This window comes from Pteropus alecto, unplaced genomic scaffold (assembly GCF_000325575.1).
Source record: "Pteropus alecto unplaced genomic scaffold, ASM32557v1 scaffold5, whole genome shotgun sequence".
Classification (NCBI taxonomy): Eukaryota; Metazoa; Chordata; class Mammalia; order Chiroptera; family Pteropodidae; genus Pteropus; species Pteropus alecto.
Window position 1 is genome coordinate 29,218,827 of NW_006441953.1, and position 17,157 is coordinate 29,235,983.

The 17,157-nt window shown below is 44.7% G+C and overlaps 1 protein-coding gene across 5 annotated transcripts in view; it reads right to left on the reverse strand.

Annotated features, from left to right (window-relative positions):
• The window catches only part of STX18 (syntaxin 18), a 112,349-nt gene that overhangs the window by 50,869 nt on the left and 44,323 nt on the right, over positions 1-17,157 (reverse strand). The window contains exons 1-2 of one of the 5 annotated variants that reach the window (XM_025051861.1): positions 14,592-14,656; positions 3,009-3,078 (exon numbers count right to left, since the gene is read on the reverse strand). The exons of 2 other annotated variants lie outside the window; for them this stretch is intronic. In XM_025051861.1, the coding sequence (XP_024907629.1) occupies positions 3,009-3,038 (30 nt within the window). In that variant the 5' untranslated portion in view covers positions 3,039-3,078; positions 14,592-14,656. Of the gene's footprint in view, positions 1-3,008; positions 3,079-8,224; positions 8,368-14,591; positions 14,657-17,157 lie in introns of those variants that run through there. 2 more of the 5 variants (XM_025051860.1, XM_015594940.2) reach the window with 2 other exon arrangements.

Consider the following 17,157-nt stretch of genomic DNA (forward strand, 5'->3'; position numbering starts at 1 on the left):
GAGCAGACCATCACCTCCCTTGTTCTAGCCTCTGGGCTTCTAGTAATGCCACCTAAAAGCATGCTCCCTTTCATGTCACTGAGTCAAGGTGACTTAACATCAACTACTTCTTCGACTACTGCTGATCAACTATGTCTTCACTATATTTATAATTTCCCTTGGCTACTTGTCATTTGCCATTCTGATTATGTTACTTCATTAAAGACATCTGCAACTAAAACTCATCGATTAAAAAAATGGGATGAAAATAGGGCTGAAAAAGAAGCATGCAGTTATAGACCCCCTCCCTGTGGACAGCCAGCTCAACTAGTCACAGATGCCCTAATAGTCCAAATATTTAGTCCATTAAAACCATGTTTCCTCCACAAAAGCATTTGAAAGCCACCTCCCCATTACCTGCCTAGCAATCGACCCAAAAACACAGTGAGGCGTGGCGGGGCATGCCCCTGCTTCCCGAACCTGTGCTGGTTAGCCATCACTGCTGCTTTCTGTGTGCCTGGAAGCCTTTCTTTTATCTGCTCCCTTGACAAACACGTAAGACCCAGTGTGGACCAGGCACATTAAGAAAGAAGGCAATAAAGATGAAGAGAGGAAGGGAGGAGGGTGAATAGAACGGGAAGTTTCCACCCAAAGATCTGACATGGCTTCACATGGCTTTTCAGATCCAGTCCAAACCCGGTCTGGTTTAGGGGCTGAGAGCATAGCGTGTGTGCAGAGATGTGTGTGCAGTGTGAGCACAGGGACTACGTGTGTAGAGGATGCACATGCAGAGTGCGCACGTGTGCTGCATTCTCCCCGTCTTGGCAGTTCAAGTGTGGGCTACGGAGTCACACAGACTGGGTTCAGATCCCGGCTCTGACACTTACTAGTAATACGGCCGTGTGCAAGCTATTTAACTCCTTCGAGCCTCAACCTCGATGTATAAATGTGAGACAGTAACTCTGAGGGGAGCCACGAGTCGTCCATGAAAACGATGTCTGTAAAGAGTCTGACACTGTGTCTGGCACACAGTAGGCCCTCAGTCAGTGTAACTTTTTCTGCTTCCCCTTCATCACTGTCTGGGTCTCACCCACGGGGCCAGGTCAGCCTGGACGGAGGCCCGCAGTGGGGCAGCAGAGGGGAGGGACGGCGTGGAGACCTGGGCCTGGCAGGCCACTCACGTAACCGTGAGGCCACTGAGCAGTGGGGAGCTGGAGTCAGAGCAGAAGAGAAAGTGGCTTTGGCGCAAACCCCGCGTAACCGGTGCACGGTGGCCACGTGCTGGTGGCCGCCATCCCGAGCGCTTCCCCGGGCCAAGCGCTCCTGGGAGCCTCACGCGCACTTACCCTATCTAACCCTCAGCACCACACAACGAGGTACGCACTGCTGCTGTCCCCCGTGAAAGGGAAGGGAACTGAGGCCCGGGGGAGGCTGAACACATCGACCGAGGTTCCTTGGCAAGTCCGTGACCTGACACCATCGGGCCCCAGGGAGTCTGGCTGCCTTGCGGGTAACAGGTAGCCCCCACTGGTCCCAGGGCCAGGAGCAAGGCAGGTCAAGGCGCAGCGCGAGGCGGGCGCAGTTCCGTGACCCGGCGCATCTGGGAAAGCCTTTCCCGAAAGCGCCCTGGGCAGCACTCGCCCGGGCACGGCCGGTTCCTAGAAGGGGCAGAACCAGGACAAGGGCCCTGCTGTCCCGCCACCCTGGCCCCCTCCAGGGCAGAGCCGCACCCCGGCAAGCTTGGCGGTAGCGCAGAGGTGAAAAGCACACGGGCCCCCCTGGCGCTTCCGAAGGGCGCCACGCATCTGACACGCGCACAAACGGCGCGTTTCCCCAGCGCCGGGGCAGGTCGCTGTTCCCGTGTGCGCAGGAGAGGTGGCTGCTCCGGGCGCGGGAGCCACGAGGCGGGTCACGGGCTCCTCTGAGGCCAGAATCACGGGCAGACGAGGCTCTAGGAAACGAGGCCACTGAGGGCCGCAATCCCGCGGCGCGGCGATCCCGCACCGCACCGCACCGCAGTGCAAACGTGGGACCGGGGGTACTTTCGACGGAGGAACCCCAAGATAACCGCCGCGCTCCATCGGCTGAACGCTGCTGGCTTCCAGTCGCCCCTTTCCTGCCTCCCTAAGTATCAAGCACGTACCCGGAACCCTCGCTTATTAAGGGTTCCTGACTTACGGCAATTCGGACCGGATCCTTGGAAAGTCTGGTCATAAGAAATTAGAAATATTTATAACTGTTCACCCATCAGTAAGGTGTAGGTGAAACACACAATAAAACACCTTTTGTAATAGACAACTGACTTGTACACGTTGTAAATGTTGCTGGGTAAATATGCAGCAAAAATGCTCCCAGCAAACATTCATATAGCACTTACTATGCGCCAAGAGCTGTGAGAGCTTTGCCCAGATGACTCCATATAGTCGTCACCACAACCCCATGAGGTGGAGACGGTTATTATCCGCCCTGCCTGACAGAGAGGCTAAGTGACGGGCGCAAGGCCTCGCTGGCGAGTGGCACAGCTGGACTGGAACGAGGGGTCTACTCCAGCGCCTACTGTCCTCACCTCCCTTGTTCTGATGACTCTTCCCATCTTTGACAAGAGGGGTTAAGAGGAAAAAACATTCCAGTTATATCTGGGTCCCTCAAATTAAAATGTCCACTCTGCCCTTACAATTATTTACATATCATACAAAACAAATAGTGTAAAATACAAATTTGAGTTTTATTTTCTAGAAGGGGTTATATTTTTAACCTCTTGAGTGGACGTCCAGAAAGAATCATGAACATCTAAAGTATACTTGACCTTTTGACAGGGCACATATGCCTTTGAAACTGCCAAAACTGTGTCTCTGATCCTGACCTTAAGAAAATGAATATTCCCACAGATACAAAGACTCTGGTGCTCCCGTTCTGAGCTTCTGAGGCTCTGGGTTCTCTGGGGCTCAGGGTAAGAGCCTCTGATCACAAAACACAGTTCGATAAACAAACACGAACACGAGAAGGCACGACCCTTCTATAAACCTCACGTGTGTAAGGAAGCACTTCCAGCTCGGCATCGGAGACGCTGCTGCCACCGTCTGCGGCGTTTGTCTGCACCTAGAGAGAGGGGTGGAGGCAGCAGGTGTGCAGGAAGGACCGTGTGCGCCGGGATAACCACCCGCAAGTCTGACTTACAGCACGCAGAAACGGGGGGAGACGGAAGGGAACCACCTCTGTCCTCGTCAGTATTTAGTGTTCACGTGTCAGGCACTGTGTTAAGCCCATTACGGAGATGATCTCATTCTCATAGCAAACGAGAAAGCAGCTGAGGACTGAGGCACACAGCTGAGTCATTAGGTACCTCGCCCCAGATCATAAGGCTAGCAAGTGGCAAAGCCAAGGTCCGTATTCCATGACAGACTCCAGGGCCTGTGCCCTTGAACTCTGCACTCCATGCCTGCAAGCTTGGGCTCTCTGAGAATAAAACTTGAGCTGAAGAAGCAAACCAGAGAAAGGTTATCATGCGGCCCTCCTCAACCTCCCACACGCCAAACTCGTTAAAACGAAGCCATCAATTTTATCCATCAGCTTCTCCAAAAGCATTTGCTGAGTGTCTTCCAAATTCTCCCAATCCTTGGCAGAAAACACTAAGCAAACACACACACTCATGCTCCACCGTGGTGCATTCCACACCCCAGGAATACGTTCGCTCTCTTTCGTGGTGAAGAATTAAAAGGCTTTTAAAACTTGTATGTCCCAAAAGAACTACGTCACGCTCATTTTGGATTCCCAAAGCCTGGCAAAGTTCCTGGTTCAAAAAATGTCAGTTGAATGAGTGACACGTTTTACCAAGAACTTGTCACTCTAAAACAACCATTAGAGAACAGCTATACCTAAAACTGGTAAGTGTAAAGTATCAAAGGTTTCGTTAACATGGAACTTCCCGCATCGTCTCTGCAAATATTTTAGCACACATCAAAGGCGCGCTCTCTACTACAAGCGGCTGCCGAGTTGTGACCCATGCCGACCATCGGCAGCAGCACCCCCTCTCGTGGGAACAGGTCAGCACCAGGACGAAGCTCGTGGCGGCAAGCAGGCTCTACCCAGAGACAGTCTCTTATTACTAAGGGTGAGCTCACACACTCAAAAACGCGGGATCCCCAACGGCCGAACACTGCTCTACTGACATTTTCAAAAATGACCTTTTAATTTGAATTATAAGATCAACTATAAAGAGAAAATGTTTATGAAGATGGCAAGGACCAGCACATATACCTACAGAAGTGGGAAAACCACAAATAAAACTGACACATCACACCTGCGCCCACTCTCGTTCTCCTGGGATCCTAGCCTGGGAGAGAAGCTATGAGCTGGGAACACAAAACCTCACTTGTCTGCGAGCCAAGAGCAAGAGTTAATCAATCAACACCGGCTAAGTCTCTCAACCTTCTACCCACCGCAGCAAGTGCAGTCCCGTCCACGAGATGGCGCTCTCTACCTCACTGTCCCTCACCGAGCTGAACAGCACAGAGAAATGACAACAGCCTGGTTTTAAGATGATTTGTCTCTTGAGGATATACATTTGGTTTAAGTTTCCACTGCAACGTTAAAGTTCTTAAGATAGGTCATACAGATCAATTGCTCCTGTAATCTGAAACTCAAAAGAGCAAGCAACACCTAAACAAGGGGAGGGGTGGCCCTGAGCTTACACGGTTCTCTAGAAGCCAGGAGACAGCCAGCCTGGCTACCTCTAATCTCATCATCGAAACTGTTGCCTTGTCCAGTTTCTGCTTCATATCAGCAAAGAGAAGACCGAAATCAACTGCGGGTGGCACAAAGGGAAGGCAGACGCTCCGCTTCCACACTGCCCGACAGACGCCAGTCATTTACATCCAGCAGAAAACGCCGCTTGATAACATTCAAGCCCCCGAAGTTTCAGCGCTCTTTAGTAAAATATCTTTTCTCTGTTAGTAAAAACAGAGGCAAACCAGTCAATGTGCGTTTTATCGAGGAGCCCCGAGGAAGAGGGCTTGGTAACAGGATACGGAGCCTGGCCTCCAAAGTCATCTTGCAACTGAGTGAACGCGGATGAAATGCAGAGCACGCCGGCCTCCACCAGTCACACGAATGTTCAAATTCCAAGCGAAATCCAGGGCCTCGTTTCATCATTCCCTGTCCTGCAAAAACTATAGATTCTTTTCCCTCATTACGGTCTTCTCTGGAGTAAATAGGGCATGAAACTTAAAGTACTCCGTATACATGCCAAAAAAAAAAAGGCAAAAATATTAATACAAGGAAAAAGTTACAAAACATTCTCTCATCCTCTGTGCTTGAAAAATATAAAAATGAAATTAATAGTTTCTTGGATTTAAAGAAACTGTAGCAAATCTCTAACTGCTAAGTTTTATAAAATAGAAACTAGCCAAAAATTAAGGGTTCAAATTAACATAAAATAATTAGCCCCTAATACATTTGCTAGAGAAAAATCTGTATGTTAAAAAAACTAGAAAAATTATGATTAGATCCTCAGCTGTATGTTATAGAGCTTGATTTTAAGAATCGAAGTATATTTTTTCATCCTACTTTTAAGATTTACTGTTTTACTAAGACAAAGTTTTAAGTCTTATATTTGAATTTTACATTCGGAACTCATTTTTAAAGCTTAAAAGTAAAATCTATATATATATATAATTTAGATCTCTTTTAACAGTTTTTCAGATTAGGCAAAGCCTTTGAAACACGTTGCATATAAAAAATCTCAGTTAAAATCACCTATCGATTTGTATGTAATAAAAGTGTCATCAAAATGGAACACTAACTGTCCCCCCCAACATACATACACACACTTTTAAGGGACACGCGCAGCAGCAAGTTGAAGAACAACAGGAAGCCCAACCGTGACGATGTTCGGGAACCCCTTCGAAACTCTATAGTATCGGTATCCGATCAAATGCTGGCGCAACTGCTCTGTCAAAAATGCCGATACGTAATGACTGGTAAAGTGGTATCTTTCCACACTTCCAGTATCATTACGGTAGAAAATGGATAAATTTCCCCAAGAACTGGAGTATAAGCAACTGAAAATGAAATGTCAGTTTACAATTGTAAGGTTAATGTTATCACGATGAGATTTAAAAGAAATTTTAGATTAAGTTTCTTAAATTTTATTTATACTCTATATTGTGATATATTTCAATAATTAAACCAACTAACTTTTTTTCCCTCTTTGCAAAATTAAGACTCTCCCTATATGCTAAAATATAATGCTTACTTTATAAAAAAGAGTTAAATTTTCCTGGCAACTAGGTAAGTATTTTGTTTTTTAAATGCAGTCTATAAATATATCCATAATTTCTGTGTCCGTAATTGGAAAGGGGCATTTTGGGGACTCCTGTGACAATCGTTAAGGTTCTTTTAAAGAAAGCAAATCTCTATGTTGAAGAATTCATATATAATCCTTATTTTCACTTATAGCCAAAGTCTTTGTTCCAGATCCATATAAGTCACCATTCTCTCTGAAAATGAGTTTTGGAGAAAACATTATTAAATGTTACATCTGACTTTAATTGAGTCTCCCAATTTGCTTTTGCATGTTTATTATCAAACTCTAATCATGACTTTCCCAAACTTATTTATACTTTCACACAAACTTCCAAAGTTTTTCCAACTTAAATACAAACCCACAAAAACTGTGGGAAATGTTTCGCTTGAAAGATAAAAGTAAACTGGTTCAAATGTACATTTGCAATAATCAGTGTTTACTTTCGTTGCTCAAACATTCAGCTTACAGCACTTTCAATATCTGCGTTCAACTTAATTTTCTTGTCTCTTAAAAAAACTGGAGGGAAAGTAGTCCCTCCCCCCACCATTTTGCTCTCAAAATATATAACTCATTTAATGCAGAGCATTCCAGGATCAGGCATGTTCTAAACTACCAGCTTACCTAGTCTCAACAGTATTCACATTGCATACGAAATGCCATTTCTCTCAAAACTTCAGTTTGAATACTTTACGAATCTAATTTTACTTTTTCTAATAAAATGAAGCCATTTTATATATGACAATTAAAATTTTAGTAAATGAAACAAGCAAAAGAACTGATATGAACAACAGTAAAGTAGAGAAGAGGACAAGTATGAGCTCATTCTCTTTGCGCTGGGATTTTCTCCTTTAAGCATCACTTCTATAGACTTTGCACTACATTTATTAAAATATGACAAACCTTTAACCTGGGAACAATTTACCAGTTAACATTATCTACTGAAAGAGGAAGTCTACTTTGGGTAAGTAAAACATTAGAAATTATTTATGCTGCCCTTGTTCAAAGCTGCTCAGAAAACTAGGCTATGCGCTTTTAAAAACAGTCATTAAAAGCAGTCTAAAGGGTAACTATGATACAGTTAATCCACAAGCCAAGGGATGCCATTTAATCCTAGAGACAGAAATTTGTCTCTCAGAGGGGATCTAAGACATCCAAACAGTGATACACATTAAAGGTAATGAAACTATAAAGAAATATTTCCTGATAGCATGGACGTATTTTAAAGTTTGTATGATTGGCAACAGAAATGATTTTTTTGCCGTTAAAAAAAAGTCTTCTGACAAGAGATTCTGGTTTTGAAGTATGTCACACCCCAGTTCCCCAGCCACGAATCCCAGTTCATTTTTTAAAATGAGGTCTATTTCCTGTAATTTTAGATATTTTAGAGTACAATTATTTTACATTTTTATGATGCCTTTGGGGTATCATTACAAATATTTTTATGTGTTTAAACTTAGGAAAGTAAAATTAAATAATAGCTTCTCTTAAAGGGAGCTGTCAACTCTCTCCTGAACAAAAATCTTTGTTTTAAAGCAATCTAGAGATTTATATCCCCAGTAACCATAGAAATTAATCTTAAGCTTTAGGAAAAAATTGCATAAAATGCTCTTTATTTAATTAAAATCAGAGCTCTGCTCTTAGAAATAAGGGCCCCCTTTTGAACAGAAAGAACTTTCCACAGAGTAGAATTGTTTTAACTCAAGGTGGCACCCTTTGTGATAAATTAATCAAACACATGTTTAATTGACTCTTGAATTTGTGTGCACGGAAAGTTAAATACTTTGTTGGAAAGGATTTGCTCAGAGACTACATCAACCGAAAGCTTTAGTAAGAAATGAAAGTGAAACACACAGGGTCCAAACAGTATTTGTAGACTATCCAAGTGGAAGCAGAAAAAAGAGCAAAGAAAAGGATTTAATGACAAAGAAGTGCATCACTCACAGCGGAGCTCACTTTGTTTTCACTAGGAAAATGAAACATCGTTCACTGTGCCGTAGTACGAAGATCCACCAGCACGTCCTAGCTCCAGCGTCCTTCTCGCCATGACTCTCACTTTCTACTTCACAGGTACTAACACAGAGACGTGCTCCGGATTCTGCTCGCCACCATGGGGCTCAGAAGTTTATTTCAGACTGAGAGGCCAGTGAAGAAGGGGTGGGGGCCGGGGGAGTGAGGCCCTTCCTCGCCACTCTCTCCCCGACTGGTCTGAAAGAATGCGCGTTTGAAGGGTGGTAAACACAAACTCCGCAACCGTTTTAAAAATGTCAACGTTTCTAAGCTCATAAAATTCAGGTTTTGATGAAATCTGTGTAGCACCAAATCTGATTAACTTTTATGAGATTTAAATTTTACGGCTTCAGGTTTTTCTCTTCATAGTGAATAATTTTAAAATTCAAGTTACTTTCTGTTTCCATTATATTTTTTTAAAACTCAGACATTTAGGCTTTTCTGAAAAACAAGATAAAAAAAAGGTTAAGAGCTTAGTGTAGAATCAGGAAACAAAGGTATGGATTATGTCAAAAGACAAAAATGCTAAATATTTGTCAAGTGCTCGCACAGCACGCTGTAAACACCAAGTCAGTACACAATACAAAGGCTTCTGCTTTCAGACAATCAAGTCTTCTGAGGCTGAGATGGGTGCTTCTCCCCAGGGGTTTAGGCCCTGCTAAGAATCCCAGACATTTACCAGCTTCTTCCCTAAGCTGCCCCCTCTATGGAAGAGGCACAGGCATTTCCTCCTTGCCTCATCCATGGCTAATCTCAGTCCTGCAAAGGAAACATTTCCCATAGCGTTTAAGAGAATCAAGACATCTTGGCACATACGATGAGTTGTCACACAGGATAGAAAACGATGAGGAACTGTAAATGATAAGACTGCGTAGCTCCCACGGGCCTTTGACACCAGAGTGTGTTCGTGTTGGTGGGTTGAAAAGTAAACTATTCTTCTATAGAAAAAAAATGCTTTTGCAGGCCAAACAGGAATCGAAAATTTTGATTCAGATATTAGAAAAGATACAACTTACTATCTTCAGTACGGGCTGCACACTTTCCCTAGCAACTGGCCCCAAATTAAACAATATATATTATGTGCCGAGGAACTGTTTTTCACTTCTAATTCAAATTACAATAATCAACAATGACAGAAATCTAACAATGTACTCTAAAGCATCAATGGAAACTAATGTTTATAATGATGGAAAAATAATCTCGAAGCATAATGCTGTTTTGAAACTTGCAACATGATGTTTAGTGAAAAATCAACGCTCTGTTAACAGTATGGCTGGAACCCCTCATGTCCCCTCTGCTGTCTCACACGTGCAAGAACTCGGGAAAGGTACGAGCGCCGCACTTTCCTGGAACACGCGAGCACTGGACAGAGGCTTGGGGCTTCCAATGATTCATTGTTTGTATGTTTTTAACTCTTCTCTCCCTCGTACAAGAAAAATCAACAGGGCGAAAACCAGATCCTTCTCCTGCACGTCCTTAATCCTTCATCCCATGACAGTCTGTCTCCCTTAGGATTTCATCTACAGGGCCAAGCCTGGCCCGGGGCAGGGCGGGCAGACACTCTCGGCCTGCAAAGTTGTTGCGAGCTTACATAACATACACAAGCGTGCGCTGAGGTCATAATGCAGATGCTGCTAAGTGAAGGTACCAGCAGACACAGCGGTAACAGAGCGTTTACTAACCGCCTCTCTGCACGCCGGCCTCGCTGAGCACGCCACACGAGGCCTGCGTGTGGCTCGTCGCACGCCCTGCTCAGGCCCCCGCTTTACGCTTCCACTTTCTTGCTGGGAAGTGAAGGGATGGCGTTCTCTGACCCCTGCAGTAGCTGAGCTCCAGAAATCCCACGACTTCTGCACCGACTGGAAACTGAAGAGTATATTTTCAAGTGATTTTTCATATCCGTTTTACGGGTAACTGTGCTTAATTTACAAGAGAAAGAATTTAGCATTGATTTCTGATTACCTAGTACACGACAGCATATTCCATATTTTCACATGTCTCATTCAATCTTCACAACAACCCTCTACTATGACCACCTTTCCCATTTTACAGACAAGACAACTGAGGCTGGGATCGGCTGGAGTCGATAAGGTCAGATCTGTCCGGCTAAGCACCTATGTTCTTTTCACACCTCAAGGGATCTCCGCTGACGCAGAGCGACAATGTGCCGAATCACCTGCTGAGGAATTAACCATCGAGTGCTGTGCGTGTGCAAAACGCTGTGCAGGTCGCTGGCAGAACACACCCAGGTAGGGGCGTGTCCCAGGCTCCATGGCCCTGCCTTACAGGGCCACACCATTGAGCTCTATGCCTTTAATTGCAAAAGGCCATTAAAAACTCTACATATGCCATGAAATCAGGGGAAGGACAGGGTATGGGGAACTAGAAAAACGGGAAGGGAGTGACCCTGGACCCGGCCACAGCAGGAGAGGGAGATTTGAATGGTCTCCGGCAGGGCCTGGTCGAATCTATTTTCCTCCCCTCTGGCCCGCTCCATAAGCTCCCCAGATGACTCTAAGGTCCCAGCAAGGCTGAGACCCACTGATGGTGAGGGCACAGGGAAGTGGACTTTGGTGACGGACTGGCGGGATCCAGCACAGGCTCTGACAGTCACTAGCTGTGTGGCTGTTCCCAAATTACTTCACCTATCTTTGACTATCTCTCATTTGTAAAATGGGAAAAATAACAGCGCATATCTCAGACGGTGTACGAGGATGAGACGGGATATTTTCTGCAAAGGGCTCAGAAGTTTCTGGCGCGTAGCAAGTCCCGTGCGAGGCTGGAAGACCCCGACGCCCCGCCAGGGAGCTTCTGTGAGCCCACAGGGTTACATGTTCCCGTACGGATGGTGGTGGCAAGATGACAGCTTTCCTGTCTCCCTTTTTTTTTTTTAATCGGACTGTGATTTTTCTAATCGTATAGCTGGATGACATTTCTTTAAATAAGCGGACCTTCATCAAGGTCCGTCATATACACTTTCAGAAACAAGATTTCCCTCTCTGCCTTTTCGTTTCCGCTCTACATTCCCAAGAGAAAGGTCAAGCAAATAATACAGGGTCTTCAGTTTAAAATGAAGAAACAGCGTCAGAGGGACTGCCAAGGCCACCGTTAGGCGAGATCAACAGACTTCTAAGCAGCAGCCCGTGGTGGGGCGCGGGGAAGGGGGGGCCTCGGACAGCGGCGTCCGCAAACTGCCGAGGCCTCTCTCGTCCTGACCCCCGTCTCAGAAGAGCCCACGGAGACCCGGGGCCCGCAGTCCCTGCGTGAGCCACGAGCTAGCTGCGAGCACACCACGCCCTCCCGGCCTGAGGCCCCGCGGCTGGCGCTGCGGCCTGCCCGGCTACGCCAGCCAATCCGGCCGTAAGTCCTACGGCTCCCGCCGCTGAAACGGCTCCGGGATCCGGCCCCTTCCGCGCATCCTGCTGGCCGGGCCCCTGGAGATGCCTCCCTGGTGTCCCTGCTTTGCAGTCCGGGCCAGCGCGCCGCTCCCGCGCATCCCTCCAGGCTGGCGCAGGCCTGCCAGGGACGGGCAGCGGGGCCTGGGGCGTCTGCGCTGTCCCAGCCAGCAGCTCCGGCACGTCACCCGGCCTCGCACATGCTGCTGCTGCCCTGCACCACAGTGGGGAAGTGACGGCCGTTTCATCCCCAGGCCTTTCCGTGCGAAGTGCCTACTGTACTGGGGGTCTGGGGTTAAAAAGGAAACCTACCGCCAGCCACCCAAAACCAGTGTCACGCAGGCGCCTCCGATGCTACGAGCCCTACGTGCTTAGGGTGCACGAAGAACAGATGCTTGAAAGAGCCAGAGGAAGGCGTGGGAGGCCGTGACTTAGTGCCCCTTGTAGGGAGAGGGAGAAGGGCCTCCGTGCCACCCAGACACATTAGCCCATACTGAGGGGCCTTAGAGTGCCTGGCCAGTGTAAGAACTGGCTCCTTATAGAAATGAATTCCAGAAAACCAGAGTTAACCAGTGCCGTTTCTCAGGGGTGAGGTAGGCCTGCCACCCCAGACCTAGACTGGCTGTAGGAGTGGACAATCACAGACATGCGAGAGGACAATCACCAGATTCTCTGTCAGGCTCCCCAGAATCAGGGAGCTGTGAGGACGGCATGTCACCTGCCCCCAGTATCTGCATAAGAAGACCTCCTTGATATGGGTTTAGGACCGTGTGACCTCTGATTTCGCTCTCAGAGGCTCAGGCTGAATTCTCAGGATTATTGGATAATATGGCAATAAAGAGCACAGGCTTCTCGTTTCTAAGATGTTTATAATGCACCATCAGTGGAGAAAAAGTAGGGGGGAGAAAACTAAGAAAAACTAGGAAAAACTAAGTCATCATTCAACTTATGCAGCACCAACAATTCGGGCCCCGGAACCATAAATGTGGCTTTATTATTCTGTGATTAATACTCAAAACACCAGCAGATAACTAAGCAGCTCTCTGCCCATTCTCCAGCCCTCGTGTAAACACCACCACGCACCTGGCCGTTTTACACTGCCCGGCAAACATCGGCTCGCTCGATTCTCGGTACCCATCTCACAGAAGCAAGGAGTATTATCTCTATCTTACACATGAGGAAACTGAGGCACAGAAAGGTTAAATACTGTGCCCAACGTCCCTCAGCTCATAAATACGTAGCATAACTTGATTCGAATCCAGTCGATCTGGCTCTAGAATCTTTGCTCTTAACTACTGTCTACACTGCCTGTCGGAACCACCCCATCGTATAGTCCTGGATACATGTTATGTCTGGAATAAAATTTGTATTGTGCCTACTGAGTTAAACTAAGAGTCAGTTTATCTTCTAAGACGCAAGAGTGTAAGACAACGAGCTATGCCAGAGGCAGTGTACCCCTACATGCTGCCATCTGAAGGTACGTGGAGTGCATCAGAGAGGGGTGACTACTAATCACTATAAGTGGACAGACATATTCTTTTACTTAATAAGTCATGTACGACTTTAATAAAAATTAACCATGAAAATCAAAATTCTTGTCCATAGAACCTCAGTGCATATTTTCTGTCACCGTAAGTTTACAATTCATTTATATATATATATGTCCTGCTTAAACTTGGAAGGTTTGTTTTTTTTTTAGAATAATTTTTCTCTAGAGGGAATCACTCCCAGCAAAAAAAAAAAAAAAAAAAAAGGCAAAAACAAATAAATGACTCTTGTACTTCTTTGCAAAATAATACTGTATAATAGCCCAACAGTGACAATAAATTCTAAATAATGATAATATTCCTGCCAATATATCAGAAGGGTCTCCCGACTAAACTCACTGTATTTCAGTCGCTTAATCCCATCCACCTTCAATCCTCAGCCCAAAGACTCGCATAGCCCCAGTGGTCCATAAATATTTACTGAATGTGAAATAAAAGGCACATGTGTTTGGACTTTTATCATTGGTCCAACCCCAAAGCAAAGGCTGCACCATCTTCCCAGGGAAAGCAGCTCTGTGCTGCTGTTCACAGGTGCTTAGCATCGCCCTCAGGGCGAACCAGTCAGCTAGCGGGACACAGGCGGCCGGACGCCCAGGCAGCATATCAACAACAATCAGTTTATACTCTCACGGGTACAAATTAGTTCTCCAAAGTATTAGGCAAATGACAAAACAGTGTGGGCTTCAAGAAAGAGTTCTAAGTTTCATATCAGATAAAAGAAAAAGAGGAAAAACCACGCAGACGGACGAGGGAAGAAGGCAGACACCGGGAGCCCAGTGGGATGCCCTCCGAAGGCTTCGCCACAGACGCAGGGCCCGGAGTGACTGTTGCAAGAAGACAGAAAGCTCAGCTGGACGGCCTACCCCAGCTCCAGAATTCCTTGGTTACAGCATATGAAACAAAACATACAAACAGGCAAATGAAGAAAAAGAGCTGCCACTTCTTAGCAAGGAAAACAATTTGAAGCTATCAGGAATACACAGAAAACAAACTTTTCAAAAAATTTATCCCAGTGCCTAAAACTTTCCTTAACAAACCTTTTTCTTTTAAATTAAAAACAGTAGCTTTATTAATGCACAACCCATTTCCAATTTGAAACAAAACTCTAAGCCATACCTTGTGGAATGGAAAGCCATAATTGTAATGTGGAATGAGACCAACTGAAATCAATATTAAGAAATTTGAAGCAAGCAAATACTTTTTTTTTCCTAGGGGGTAGTATAAAACGTATGAAATTACAGTACTAAGGAGTTATTAATTTGAAATTATAAAGTGGAATCGAGGATTTCAAAATAGTCATAGATTTTTTCAAAGAATGTGAAAGCACAGAAAAGCATACCATGCTCTGGAAAAGCTTACCTTTTAGAAAAACAGCACTGACTCTGCACAGCTGCCCGACCACGTCGCGCTGCTGAGCAACAGAAGTGTGGGTCCCCCCAGCCCAGCACTGATTAAAGCTGCATTTTCAGGTTCACAGGTATTATGCCCACCGGCTTCTACACAAACACTCATCACCAAATGGATAACCCAACTTAATTATTAAACCCGAACCAGGTGAGAACAGGAACTGTGTCAAGTTGCCTGCAGAGCGGAATGCTCTGGCAGGCAGAGTTACGGAACCCCGACAAGCTCCGGGCAAAGAACCACTGGTGGCAGAACATTCCCTGCAGTCAGAACCAGCTAGCAGGCACTTGAAAATGTTTGTCGAGCGAAAGAATAAAGGAATGTTCATTCGAAAGGGGAAAATGGCTTTTTGAAGCTACTTTTTCCCAATAAAATGACTGGTGATTAAAACAGCAGTTACTCATGAATTTTGCCCCATGGACCACAGTCCAGATGGGTCACAGTCCCCTACCGCTAGGGTCCAAGCCCTGGAACTGGAGCTGTGGCTGGGGCAGGTATGTGAGCCTTGTCGGAGCACAAGCCAAGCATCAGGGACTATGTAGCCTCAACTGGATTTTAAAGTGGGTTTTCCATCGCTTGGTATTACGAAAAAACTGGCCTCTTCAACTACACTTTAAACTTCTTTATTATAACCTTATTTTCTGCTTAGAGTGGAGAGTTAGTGAAATATGCAAAATGTAAAAACGAAAATAAATTCAACCCATAATATCATCGCCTAGAAATAAACTCTTTTATCACTTTGATGTATTATCCATTTTATGCACATACATCCTTTATATAATTGAAACCATATTAGACGTACAATTCTATTTTCTCCTTATTTTAATTAACACCATAACAAGCACTCCCCCATATAGATTCTTCTAAAAGTTACTTTAAGATTCTTCTAAAAGTTACTTTAATGTCTACATAACATTTCATTGTTTAAATTTACCATGTTTTGGCTATTTGTCTATTATTGGACAACTAGGTTGTTTCTTCTAATTTTTCATGGGGATAAATTATGCTGTAATGAACATCTTTTTGCTAAATTATACCAGGTATTTCTGTATACTAAACTTTTATCTGATTTTGTAATTCCTAAAGATAAAGTCTCAAAAGAGGAATTACAACGCAAAAAGTTACAGACATTTTAAAATCTTGACACAGATGGCCAGACACTGTCCCAGACACAGAAGGACCTACTTGCCCCACAGGGTGCCCCCAGTCCAGGCGCAGGGCTGCTAAGCAGGCGTGCACAGTGCGGCCGAGACTCCTGCCCCTTTTGCCTGTTCAGGATGACTGCACTTTAAAACAGCCAGCAACACCGTTATCCTCACACCATTAAACCCAATTCCTTTTGCCTCAAGTTAGTGATCACTTTCTCTACACCGGGCGAAATAAGACTTCAGTTTCCTCATCTGGAAAATGAGGAGAGTCAGACTAAATGACCTCTAAGGCTCTTTTGAGTTTTAACACTTTGTGATTCTTATCTGTCACCGTGCAGACACACCATGTGTGTGTAAGTTCACAGGACACTGACAGAGAATAAAATATAACCTATTCACTTAAAGCTGCTCAGCTGTTATTCAATCTGGTTTCTCTTGGAGCAAATCATGAACAATAACTGCAAATTGGAAATACTTAAACACAACTGCTTTACTGTTTTATATAAAGAAAGATAACATTCACTTCTGGTATTTAAATATATAACCTAGTTTTTGATTCTCAATTCGGGCTCCATAAAACTAGATGCCACAGCTGGAAATTCTGATTCGAAATTATGACTTCACAGAAAACCAGATGCTCTATCGAAGATAAGGTTTCCTGTAGAAGTGTAGCATTTTAAGGGGCAATCAAAAATCTGTATTAGATTTTCTGCAGGAAAAAAACAGGAACCTCCAGGACACTACTGAGCATTAAGAACCTGCACATTAACAGAAGGGTAAAGCGGCTGACGTGCTTCACATTTGGTAACAGCGATGTAACACAGTTATCTGATGCGTGCACACAGACCTCCGTTATCCTTACGCAGACCTCCGTTACCCTTTAGGGGTGATGTGCCCGCAGTGTCTGCCAGACTCCCCAAAACCACCACAGGCAAACAAACAAAACACAAATGACAACGCTACTTCCCTCATCTTTGAAAATTGCATTAGTAGGAAAAGTACAAAAAATATTCTAAACATTTTAGCAGAGAATCAAAGCAGAATTTTGTTATTTGAAAAACATAAAACCTACCTAAAACAATGTAATTGGGAAAAAGAATTTAGGGAGAGCAGCATTATTATTAAGTTAGCAAGACAGCTACTGAGTCAAAAACTTTACTTAGATCAATAAAAAAAGACCATTTTCATTCTTGAAAATCAAAAATTAACTTCATAGCGTACAATGTTACTCAGGAATTTTTAAATTGTCCTTTTATATCTCTTCAAAGGGGACTGAAAAGGTTAATCGATTTGAGGTCAAATTTTACATTAAAAAGTTTTTCCCCGGATTCGATATCGCTTAAAAAATATTTATTGAATCTTACTGGATGCCT